Below are 13,000 nucleotides of genomic sequence, written 5' to 3'. Positions count from 1 at the left end.
TCATATGGTCAAATTCTTTAAAATAAAAACCCAGACACTCAGTTCAGTGCTCTCTCGCCACGCCGCCCGGGCACGCCCCTCTTGACGTTACATTTCACCGGCTTGTCATTGGTCAGTTTCTGAAACACTTGGCGCGCTTGTGGAAGATGCACGAACTCGGTCAAAACATATTTGCTAGCTCCAGCCAGCCTCCAACTAGTCATTGAACTAAAATCAAACCATACCGGTGAGTATTTGTATTTCTTGTTTTAACTATTCAACGGTTAAGTCTCACGATCGTTTCGAACTAACATAATCGACAACTGACCAGACTAGGAAGTAGCTAGCTGATGCATGCTCCATGCAATGTAGCTATAGCATAATCATTATTTGCCAAGGCTGACAGTCCCAGACATAACGTTACAATGTAAAATGTCTGTTAGACACCACTACCTTCAGTTTAGACACAACGTCCCGTTCTGCCTTCTGCACAAATTCAGTGATCCAGTCAGGCCCAGCAGAGGAGGATGGAGGATGTTAGACAATGATCTAAAAACCATTGATCTAAAACCCATAGGTAGCAGGGTTTATGGCATTGAGAAAGTCCGGTAACGTTAGTTTAACTGAGAATTCTCAACTCCTTGATATGATAATGATCAAATCAAGTTTATTTTATATAGCCCTTCGTACATCAGCTAATATCTCGAAGTGCTGTACAGACACCCAGCCTAAAACCCCAAACAGCAAGCAATGCAGGTGTAGAAGCACGGTGGCTAGGAAAAACTCCCTAGAAAGGCCAAAACCTAGGAAGAAACCTAGAGAGGAACCAGGCTATGAGGGGTGGCCAGTCCTCTTCTGGCTGTGCTGGGTGGAGATTATAACAGAACTATGCCAAGATGTTCAAAATGTTCATAAGTGACAAGCATGGTCAAATAATAATCATGAATAATTTTCAGTTGGCTTTTCATAGCCGATCATCAAGAGTTGAAAATAGCAGGTCCGGGACAGGTGGCGGTGCTCAGCTTATAACAGTTCTGCTACGAAAAAAAGTACCTAGCTAGCTCTAAATGTGCATTTCACGTTCTAAAGAGTTTATATAGTACAGGTAATTACAACTGAGTTTGTCAGTGTTCTAACCCCCAGGCAGCAAGAGCATTATTAGCAGTGATGGAAAAGGCTGGTGCCCCCCACTTCCCCTTCCCCTACCAGCCATACCCCATCCAGGAGCAGTTCATGCAGGCCCTGTATGGGGCACTGGAGCACGGCAAAGTCGGCATCTTTGAGAGCCCTACTGGAACGGTGTGTGTGTGTTCACATCTGTGTAATAATGTGTGTGTCTATCTGTCTGTCTGTGTATTAATATATTGTTGTTCCAGGGCAAGTCTCTGAGTCTGATCTGTGGAGCTCTGAGCTGGCTGAGGGACCATGAGGAGAAGAGGAGACAGGAGGCAGACAGACTGCTGCAGGGGGATGGAGGTACATCTCTCTCCATCTCCTCATCCCTCTCTACCACAACATCCTCCACCCCGCCATCCTCCTCTGCTGAGCCTGACTGGATCACTGACTTTGTGCAGAAGAAGGCAGAACGGGACTTTGTGTCTAAATTGAAGGTAGTGTATGTGGTGTGTGGAGGTTGGGGGGGTGGGGTGTCTTTGAGGTAGTTTGATGTGACTTATGTGTTTACAGAATGTTAGCATCACTCTGTGTTTCTGTATCTTTGTGTGTGTGTGTCAGGATGAAGAGCTGCGGAGGAAGAAGAGGGTGGAACACCTGGAAATGATCAGAAACAACTCTCAGCTGAAATACGCTCTGAAGAGAAAGGTAGAGCATAACATTCTAATACTCAGTAGACTATAGCTGTATACAGTAACAGCTTAAATGTTGTGCGTGTGTGTATATGTAGAGCTGTGAGGATGATGAGGCAGTGAAGCTGCTGCAGCTCAGTAAGGACCCCCAGGAGGAGGAGCTAAACAACCCTGAGGAGGAGCTTATTGTGGCTGAGTATGAGAGCGATGACGAATCAAAGACCAAGAACAAGTAAGGACAACCCAATTACTAGGCCACAATTGAGTGTAGCTTAATAAAATAGTAAAGAGTGTTTCAATTTGACAACATAATGACACCCCTGTCTCAACTCGACAGGTTCTGTGGTGGTGGTGATGATGATGATGATGAAGATGACTTGGTGGAGGAGCACGTCACCAAGGTATATTTGGGATTCTTAGGTTATTTCTCTTATGTAGAATTTTGTCCTCGGTCAACACACATAGTGTGTTCGCGCGTGTGTTTCATCAGATCTACTACTGCAGCCGTACACACTCCCAGCTGGCTCAGTTTGTCCATGAGGTACAGAAGAGTCCCTTCAGCCAGGACATCAGCCTGGTCCCACTGGGGTCCCGACAGGTACACATACACACACACCGGTCTTTACACATTCTTTCCATTCCTGTAGATCCTGTGTATTAATGAGCTGTGTCTGTGTAGAATATGTGTGTAAATGAGGAGGTGCGTCGGCTGGGAAGCGTCCAACGTATCAACGACCGCTGTATGGAAATGCAGAAGAACAAACACGGTGAGAACATATGCTCCCAGAATGAATGGGGCCTTATGGCAATGCTGACTCAACAAAATATGGTTATTCGGTATCTCAGTAAGTGAATTCATATTAAAAACTGTCTTGGTGAATCAACTACAGTTAAGGAAAGTCATATACATTTATTTTAGGAGGAATCTATCCTTTTTAAAGAACTGTAGGCCTGTCGCATTGCTCTCTTTTCTCAAAGATGTCCTCTCTTTCTCTCCTGTATTCTCTCTCGCTCTCTCTCAGACCAGCGTCCGAAGGAAGTGGAGGGTGGTAAGAGGAAGAGGAGTGTGTCTAAGGCGGTGTGTCCGTACGTAGGGGCTCAGGGGCTGCAGACACTGAGGGATGCAGTCTTGGGGGCGGTACGAGACATAGAACAGCTGCTCAGCCTGGCCAGAGAAACACGCTCCTGTCCCTACTATGCTACACGCCTCGCTATACCCCCCGCACAGGTACACGCCATCACACACACATTTTCCCTCAAATGATTATGGTATTACATTGTGAGACCCTGGTCTTTGACGTATGTGTGTGTATAGCTGGTGGTGCTGCCCTATCAGACAGTACTTCATGAGGGGACCAGGAGAGCATCGGGGGTGCAGCTCAAAGGACAGGTTAACCATGCTTAAAACACACACCTTTGAACATGAATATTTTAGCTTTCTAAAGTCCACCGTGTATTTTGCCCTTGTGCTATCTCTACCTATTGTACAATGTATTGAGCTGTTTTACCTGTTTGATTTGATTGGTTTAGGTGCTGATCATAGATGAGGCTCACAACCTCAGTGACGTTCTCTCCTGTATACACAGCTCAGAACTAACTGGAGCACAGGTACACACACACACACACAAGAACTGTAGTTTGTCGATGTGTCTGTGGTAGAATAACATTTGTTGCTGTCTATAATGTTTAATGAAGTTTTATACTGTGTCCAGCTATGCCGTGCACACTCCCAGCTTGCACAGTACTCTGAACGCTACAGGTAAACACACACACACACACACACACACACACACACACACACACACACACACACACACACACACACACACACACACACACACACACACACGGTGTCTGATTGTGTGTGTGTGTGTGTAACAGGAGTCGACTGAAGGCCAAGAACCTGATGTACATTAAACAGATCCTTTTTGTGGTGGAGGGGCTGGTGCGTGTGCTGGGAGGTAAGTTTGTGTATGTGTGCCCTGTGAAAAAGAGCCAGAACAAGATACCTATATACAGTGCATTCAGAAGGTATTCAGACCCCTTCACTTTTTCCACATTTTGTTACGTTACAGCCTTATTCTCAAATTGATTACATAGATTTTTTCCCCCTCATCAATCTATACACAAAACACCATAATGACAAAGCAAAAATAGGTTTTGCAAATGTATTTTAAAAAAACAACTGAAGTATCACATTTACATAAGTATTCAGGACCTTTACTTAGTACTTTGTTGATGCAATAAGCTTGGCACACCTGTATTGTGTAGTTTCTCCAATTCTTCTTTGCAGATCCTTTCAAACTCTGTCAGGTTGGATGGGGAGCATCACTGCACAGCTATTTTCAGGTCTCTCCAGAGATGTTAGATCGGGTTCAAGTCTGGGCTCTGCCTGGGCCACTCAAGGACATTCAGAGACTTGCCCCAAAACCACTCCTGCGTTGTCTTTGCTGTGTGCTTAGGTTCGTTGTCCTGTTGGAAAGTGAACCTTTGCACCAGTCTGAGGTCCTGAGCGCTCTGGGGCAGGTTTTCATCAAGGATCTCTCTGTACTTTACTCTGTTCATCTTTCCCTTGATCCTGACTAGTCTCCCACTCCCTGCTGCTGAAAAACATCCCCACAGCATGATGCTGCCACCACCATGCTTCACCTTAGAGATGGTGCAGGGTTTCCTCCAGACGTGACGCTTGGCATTCAGGCCAAAGAGTTTAATCTTGGTTTTATCAGACCAGATAATCTTGTTTCCCATGGTCTGAGAGTCATTTAGGTGCCTTTTGGCAAACTCTAAGCGGTCTGTCATGTGCCTTTTACTGAGGAGTGGCTTCCGTCTGGCCACTCTACCATAAAGGCCTGATTGGTGGAGTGCTGCAGAGATGGTTGTCCTTCTGGAACATTCTCCAGAGTTCTCCACAGAGGGACTCTGGAGCTCTGTCAGAGTGAGCTTCGGGTTCTTAGTCACCTCCCTGACCATGGCCCTTCTCCCCGATAGCTCAGTTTGGCCGGGCGGCCAGCTCTAGGTTCAAACTTCTTCCATTTAAGAATGATGGAGGTCACTGTGTTCTTGGGGACCTTCAATGCTGCAGAAATGTTTTGGTATTCCTTTTCCAGATCTGTGGCTCGACACCATCCTTTCTCTGAGCTCTACGGACAATTCCTTTGACCTCATGGATTGGTTTTTGCTCTAAGATGCACTGTCAATTGTGTGACCTTTTATATTGACAGGTGTATGCCTTTCCAAATCATGTCCCATCAATTGAATTTACCACAGGTGGACTCAAATTAAGTTGTAGATACATCTCAAGGATGACCAATGGAAACAGGGATGTACCTGAGCTCAATTTCGAGTCTCATAGCAAAGGGTCTGAATACATGAGTACCAGTCAAAAGTTTGGACACACATACTCATTCAAGGGTTTTTCTTTATTTTTACTATTTTCTACATTGTAAAATCATAGTGAAGACAGCAAAACTATGAAATAACACATGGAATCATGTAGTAACAAAATAAGTGTAAAACAAATCAAAATATATTATATATTCTTCAAAGTAGCCACCCTTTGCCTTGATGACAGCTTTGCACACTCTTGGCATTATCTCAACCAGCTTCACCTGGAATGCTTTTCCAACAGTCTTGAAGGAGTTCTGACATATGCTGAGCACTTGTTGGCTGCTTTTACTTCACTCTGCGGTCCAACTCATCCCAAACCATCTCAATTGGGTTGAGGTTGAGTGAGTGTGGAGGCCAGGTCATCTGATGCAGCACTCCGTCACACTCGTTCTTGGTCAAATAGCCCTTACACAGCCTGGAGGTGTGTTGGGTCATTGTCCTGTTGAAAAACAAATGATAGCGCAAACCAGATGGGATGGCGTATCGCTGCAGAACGCTGTGGTAGCCATGCTGGTTAAGTGTGCCTTGCATTCTAAATAAATAAGACAGTGTCACCAGCATCATCACACCTCCTCCTCCATGCCTCACGGTTGGAACCACACATGCAGAGATCATCCATTCACCTACTCTGCGTCTCACAAAGACATGGCAGTTGCAACCAAAAATCTCAAATTTGGACTCATCAGACCAAAGGACAGATTTCCACTGGTCTAATATCCATTGCTCATGTTTCTTAGCTCAAGCAAGTCTCTTCTTCTTATTGGTTTCTTTCAGTAGTGTTTTTTGTTGTTGCAGCAATTCGACCATGAAGGCCTGATTCAAGCAGTCTCCTCTGAACAGTTGATGTTGAGATGTGTCAGGAAGCTGGTTGAGAGAATGCCAAGAGTGTGCAAGAGTGGCTACTTTAAAGAATCCCAAATATAAAATATATTTTGATTTGTTTAACACTTTTTTGGTTACTACAGGATTCCATATGTGTTTTTTCATAGCTTTGATGTCTTCACTGTTATTTTACAATGTAGAAAATAGTAAGAATAAAAACCATGGAATGAGTAGGTGTGTCCAAACGTTTGACTGGTACTGTATGTAAATAATAATTTATTTTTAATACATTTGCAAACATTTCTAAAAACCTGTTTTCGCTTTGTCATTATAGGGTATTGTGTGTAGATTGATGAGGACATTGTTTTATTTAATCCATTTTAGAATAAGGCTGTATTGTAACAAAATGTGGGAAAGGGGAAGGGGTCTGAACACTTTCCGAATGCACTGTATATGGTAATAGCTCTATCAGTACTCTGAACGCCTTCTGTTAGGCTAAGTGGAGTTTAAAACATATTAGATATAAAACCATGTTATATCTATATTGTCTTTAGGTATGGTGGGGCAGAATCCACACAGCCAGACTACTCAGCCAGGTAAGAAAACACACGCACACACACACACACACACACACAAAACACACACTATGTAGTGACCTTCCCCTCACGTTGTCTCCCAGCAACCGAACTGCTGACCATCAACAATTTCCTGTTCAAGGCTCAGATAGACAACATCAACCTCTTCAAGGTAACCACAACTAGATCACAACCACGACACACTGCGATTGGCACAGAAATTGGGGAAGGGATTGATGGATTTTATGGTTATTGGTGACAAATTCCTTTGCTTCCTTCTCTTCCTCTTTGTCTCTCTATGAAGGTACAGCGATACTTTGAGAAGAGTATGATCAGCAGAAAGGTAAGTGTTGTGTGTGTGTGTGTGTGTGTGTGTGTGTGGTGTGTGTGTGTGTGTGTGTGTGTTTTTCTAATGTTGTTTGTTCTCTCTCTAGCTGTGTGGCTTCATAGAAAAGTTTGCAGGTACAGGTGTGACGTCACACACACAAACCTCACACACACAGACACAGTCTGCCAACAAAGAGAACCGTCGGACTGAAGGCCTGAACCGCTACCTACAGACACTGCAGAGCAGCCAACAGCCTGACACAGGTAAGCACACACACACACACACTAGGAATGTCACCTTATAAAATGTTGACGGTATTGTGATGAACCAAGCTACCTGATGTATGAAAAACGGACTGCCACCATGTTTAAGGTGCAAGGACTGCCTAACAGTCTCTCTGTCCCCCTCGCTCTCTCTCCTGTAGAGTCACCTCCAGGCCAGCAAGGAGCAGCAGAGGACAGGGAGCTGGCAGCATCCCCTATGATGCAGGTAGAGGGCTTCTTCATGGCTCTCACCAACACCAACACTGACGGACGTGTGGTGCTACACACACTAGGTACACACACACACACCAGCTTCTCTGTTGAGCAGAAACTAGTTTCTCCCAACATGCTAATGTTTCTCTATTACCTCTCTTTCTCTCCAGGTAGTGTAGCGGTGAGTAGTATGAAGTTCCTCCTGTTGAACCCAGCGGTCCACTTTTCTCAGGTGCTGAAGGACTGTAGAGCTGTCATCATCGCTGGAGGAACCATGCAGCCTGTAAGAACACACGCATGCACTCATTCTTATCTTCATCCCCTGTGATGACCTAGGCAAATTAAAGTCAAGACGACTACTCTGTGCGTCTGTGTCTAGGTGTCTGACTTTAAGCAGGAGCTGTTGTTCTCTGCTGGTGTTGGAGCGGAGCGCATCATAGAGTTCTCCTGTGGTGAGTACCCTAAGATACTGCACCCTGGGATAGATCTGGGAGGACTGGGGGTAGTAAGCTAGAATAAGAGAGAAGGTAAAGGTCAGTGTTATAGTGATAATAAACCATAAAGTCATTTCTCATTGAACACAGATACTAATTGGTCCTAGCTGAGAAGCTCCTGGTTTGGACAAACTGACTGTGTGTATGTGTGTTTGGCAGGTCATGTGATTCCTCCAGAGAATATCCTACCCATAGTGCTGTGCAGTGGCCCGTCTGGTCAGGAGCTGGAGTTCACCTTCCAGAATAGAGACACACCACGCATGGTTACACACACACCTTTTAAAATGGCATTATGCCATTCTGAGAAGCCAATGTTAATGCTAATGAGCGGAGGGGAGTGTAATGTGTATGTGTTTGTGTGTGTAGATGGAGGAGACTGGCCGTGTGCTGTCTAACCTGTGTAACGTGGTGCCGGGAGGCGTGGTGTGTTTCTTCCCCTCCTACGATTACTCCAGAAGGATTCTGGAACACTGGGAGGCCAGCGGAGTCCTGGCACGCCTCTCTAGCAAGAAGAAGGTACACATACCATCTTGCTATCAAATATATATGTTTCTCTCTTGAAAGTCCATATATTCAGTGTGTGTTTCTCTCAGATCTTCCAGGAGCCAAAGAAAGCCAACCAGGTGGAAAAGGTGCTCAATGAGTTCTCACGCACAATCCAGGTGAGACACAAAACAAACTACCATCACTTGAAATGACTACAAAACACCTCATCTCACCTTTTTGAGATTTAAACATCAGAAAAACATATTGCTTATTGGAAAGCTTGTTGAATGACTCTCTCAGAGGTGTGCTGTGGATGGGGGTACACTCTCTGGAGCGTTGCTGTTCTCTGTGGTCGGGGGAAAGATGAGCGAGGGTATCAACTTCTCGGACGACCTAGGCAGGTGTGTGTGCTACACATCTCTCATTTGTAGACTTTCTCATTGTAAAAACAACAGTTTGTTTCTTGGATAAAGACGGTGTATGTCAGGGGTAGGTAACTAGATTCAGCCGCTGGCCGATTATTGTCGGAGCGGATGGTCAGCGGAACATAATTATAGTAGTTGTGGTCAATTTGTAGTGTACAAATTAAGCCCAAAGAGACATTGTATTTGAAAAGAACAATAATGTCATACCTTTATTACATTTACATGATCATATACAGTGCATTCGTAAAGTATTCAGACCCCTTGACTTTTTCCACATTTTGTTATGTTACAGCATTATTCTAAAATTGATAAAATAAATGTTTCCCTCATCAATCTGCACACAATACCCCATAATGACAAATCTAAAAGTTTTTTTTTGTATTTTTCTTTTTGCAAATGTGTAAAACAGATACCTTATTTACATAAGTATTCAGGCCCTTTGCTATGAGACTCGAAGCACAGATTTTGTCGAGGCACAGATCTGGGGAAGTGTACCAAAACATTTCTGCAGCATTGAAGGTTCCCAAGAACACACTGGCCTCCATCATTTTTAAATGGAAGAAGTTTGGAACCACCAAGACTCTTCATAGAGCTGGCCGCCCGGCCAAACTGAGCAATCGGGGGAAAAGGGCCTTGGTCAGGGAGGTGATCAAGAACCCGTTGGTCACTCATACAGAGCTCCAGAGTTCCTCTGTGGAGATGGGAGAACCTTCCAGAAGGACAAACATCTCTGCAGCACTCCACCAATCAGGTCTTTATGGTAGATTGGCCAGACAGAAGACACTTCTCAGTAAAAGGCACATGACAGCCAGCTTGGAGTTTGAGAAACAAGATTCTCTGGTCTGATAAAATCAAGATTGAACTCTTTGGTCTGATTGCCAAGCGTCACGTCTGGAGGAAACCTGGCACCATCCCTACGATGAAGCGTGGTGGCAGCATCATGCTGTGGGGATGTTTTTCAGCGGCAGGGGCTTGGAGACTAGTCAGGATGGATCAAGGGAAAGATGAACGAAGCAAAGTACAGTGAGATCCTTGATGAAAACCTGCTCCAGAGCGCTTAGGACCTCAGACTGGGGCGAAGGTTCACCTTCCTACAGGACAACGACCCTAAGCACACAGCCAAGACAATGCGGGAAATTCGGGAAAAGTCTCTGAATGTCCTTGAGTTGCCCAGGCAGAGCCCAGACTTGAACCCGATCAAACATCCCTGGAGAGAACTGAAAATAGCTTGTCAGTGACACTCCCCATCCAACCTGACAGAGCTTGAGAGGATCTGTAGAGAAGAATGGGAGAAACTCCCCAAATTCAAGTGTGCCAAGCTTATAGGGTCATACCCAAGAAGACTCGAGGCTGTAATCGCTGCCCAAGGTGCTTCAACAAAGTACAGAGTAAAGGGTCTGAATACTTATGTAAATGTATTTAAATCGTTTTTATTTATTTTTTATTTGCAAAAATTTCTAAACCTGTTTTTGCTTTGTTATTATGGGGTATTGTGTGTAGATTGATGAGAAAATAAACAATTCAATACATTTTAGAATAAGGCTGTAACGTAACAAAATGTGGGAAAAGTCAAGGTGTCTGAACACTTTCCGAATGCACTGCATGTCCTTTTTTATTCATGGGAATACTTGGAAAGAGATTTCCTAAAGTAAACTAATTTTAGCTGTAAAATCACCAGGAGTTCAGTCTTTCTTGACCCCAAACTAAAATGCCGACCCCTGGTGTATGTTAATAAAATGTGTGTGTGTGTAGGTGTATTGTGATGGTAGGGATGCCATATCCAAACATCAAGTCTCCAGAGTTAAAGGAGAAGATGGCTTACCTGGACAAGAACCTGGTGAGACGGAAAACACGCGCATACACATTTTCTGGTATTCATTTACCATTCTCACCCTTCTCATAGGGGCCGATTCGAACTTAGGAATTTATGCCTTTCCTACACATTTAATGCCTTTCCTACCTTATTCAGTCATGTAACGTGCTCTGCAGGTGTGGCTACCTTGCGCGCTCTGAATACATTTCATTCAACTGCTGAAAACCCTCCCACTTGCTGGCTAACAGATTTTCTCAAGGAGTTTTCATTCAATGGGGTTTTCAGTACATTCATCTTAAGCCATCCCTTTAAATATGGTGCACCTTTTAATTATAATTTTGTCGACAGACTGAATAAAATACATCGAGAGAACAGGTTCACAATATAGGGATCAATTTAAAGAAAGCCATCTATGCATGTTCGTCTCCATTTCAGCACCAACTGGTAGATAAAAAAATACTCTCATTTTGTAGATTTAGGCACATTTTAGGAAAGTATGTATGAATCATAAAAACTGTTGAGAGCCTTTACACACAAAATACTATATATTGGTGAATAAAAAAAGTGGTTTGATTCATCCTGAAAGTTGTCATATTAAAGTTCAATCCATGAAATATTGGAAGGTGGGGAAAAAGTGTACAATAGGGGTTGAACAATAATCCTATAAATGTACTCTAATCCTTACTAATCATGGAACTGTATGACAATGGTCCAGTCGTCTTGAACCATTCGCCAGGCTCCAGGTTTAACCTGCTACGTGTGGTCTGACTTCCATAATGATTCAAATAGGCTACATGTCCCATATTATTGCACAACGTTGCCTAATATGGTCCACTAATGTTAGCGACCCTCAGGAACAACTACACCGATGTGACATAGGAAAGAAAGATAATCGGAATGGAATGATCCAAAAATACATGTATGTGGGTGGCCCCTGATAGTGGCTAATATTTAACATGATACAAATTGCAAAATAAAACAGAGAAAAGCCTGGGCATATAATCAAATCATTCTAAAGGTCATACATCAACTATTTTTCCACTTGGAACCGGTAGGTTCGCAAGACCTTTTTCATGGTTTCCTCACGCGTATTACTGCTGGAACAATTGGAGAATGAAGTCGAGGTCAGAATATGGTGTTTCTGTAGACACACTTTCATTTATTCGAGCTCCACCTCAAACAAATTGTGGGTGAATAGCATGCTATTCTCAAGCTTAAGTTCAAGGTCAGAATACGCATAGAGAGAAAAGCGAATCGGAACCTGGGCCAGAGATGAATGGAAAGCTCAGTCCATCCTGCATCCATTAATTGTTAGTCTATGGCTTAGGCACACTCACACTCTGTTCTGTTTCAGCCTCACTCTGGTGGGAGGAGTCCAGGCCAGGCTCTGATAGAGAACCTCTGTATGAAGGCTGTCAATCAATCCATAGGTACTCTCTATATTTCTACACCTTCTCAGTTAACTATAGATTAACTATCTATCTATATTTCAAGCTACGTATACCCCTGGCCTAATCAATCATTCTGTACCCCTAATCAAACAATCTTCTGGGGATGACCTCATTTCCTCTCCCCACAGGAAGAGCCATCCGTCACAGTGAAGACTATGCATGTATCGTTCTGTGTGACCGACGGTACTCCCGACCTGCAACGCTGGCCAAACTCCCCGACTGGATCAGAGCACACACGCACACACACACCAGCTTCGGCCCTGCCTTCGCCGGCCTGAGACGGGTAATACACACACACCTGCAATGGATAATACACACACACACTGTAGAGCACAGGCCCTCTGACCCAACTTCTTCTTTCCTCTTTCTCAGTTCTTTATGGAGAAGAAGAAACAGCAGCAGCTATGAGAGGAAGGGGTAGCAGGTGTTCTGGTGTGTAACGCTGGTCAGAAGAGAGCTACCTCACCTCTCGGATATCCTCGCTCTGGAGACAGGAGGTCTGATTGGATTCTCCTCGATTGGAGGGATGTTAAAGCACACACTCGTCAAAGCATGATGGTTGAGGCTCTTTGTATGTTTTACACCCATACCTCCAACAGTACAGATCAGTCAACTCTCCACTGACAGTATTTTATGCAAAATACATTTTATTGAATGATGTTCATAACATTCTGATAGAAATGTTGAGCTGCTTTAGTGTGGTGTTATGTAATTATATTTACGTGTTACTTGATTATACTTTATAACAAACATCTTTACAATGCTGAGATGAAGTCTGACTTATCTCCTGTAGTTGTTTGTCCAGTATTCTCTCAATAAGGATCAGTACATTTGTCTACCATCTGGATCAGGGATGGGCTGTGGGGGCCACAAAAACGGAACACATGAACAGCCGCAGTGGCTCGTGGGTCTGCTGCTCCCCCCCATGAGCAAACATTTTTTGCGCCCCCCCCCCCCCC

At 44.1% G+C, this 13,000-nt stretch overlaps 1 protein-coding gene across 3 annotated transcripts; it reads left to right on the top strand.

Annotated features, from left to right (window-relative positions):
* The first annotated feature begins 122 nt into the window (after nt 1–122).
* Nucleotides 123–12,820, top strand: ddx11 (DEAD/H (Asp-Glu-Ala-Asp/His) box helicase 11). Of its 3 annotated transcripts, none has more exons than XM_023985683.2 (28): nt 123–226; nt 1,123–1,278; nt 1,356–1,589; nt 1,714–1,800; nt 1,883–2,016; nt 2,122–2,185; nt 2,275–2,382; nt 2,464–2,551; nt 2,807–3,012; nt 3,100–3,174; nt 3,315–3,392; nt 3,497–3,543; nt 3,666–3,745; nt 6,548–6,589; nt 6,673–6,740; nt 6,879–6,911; nt 7,003–7,159; nt 7,321–7,452; nt 7,543–7,655; nt 7,752–7,824; nt 8,026–8,129; nt 8,233–8,382; nt 8,460–8,528; nt 8,653–8,753; nt 10,530–10,614; nt 11,945–12,020; nt 12,170–12,324; nt 12,414–12,820. In XM_023985683.2, exons 2-28 carry the CDS (start codon nt 1,147–1,149, stop codon nt 12,447–12,449), a joined length of 2,727 nt encoding a protein of 908 aa, XP_023841451.1. In that variant the 5' UTR covers nt 123–226; nt 1,123–1,146; the 3' UTR covers nt 12,450–12,820. The 3 variants fall into 3 exon arrangements, with proteins under 3 accessions (XP_023841451.1, XP_023841449.1, XP_023841450.1); XM_023985681.2 differs by having other exon boundaries at nt 6,873–6,911; XM_023985682.2 differs by having other exon boundaries at nt 137–226; nt 1,108–1,278; nt 6,873–6,911.
* Nucleotides 12,821–13,000: the final 180 nt, after the last annotated feature.

The sequence above is a fragment of the Salvelinus sp. IW2-2015 genome, linkage group LG4q.1:29 (genome assembly GCF_002910315.2).
Source record: "Salvelinus sp. IW2-2015 linkage group LG4q.1:29, ASM291031v2, whole genome shotgun sequence".
Classification (NCBI taxonomy): Eukaryota; Metazoa; Chordata; class Actinopteri; order Salmoniformes; family Salmonidae; genus Salvelinus; species Salvelinus sp. IW2-2015.
This window is presented reverse-complemented; position numbering and strand designations above follow the sequence as displayed.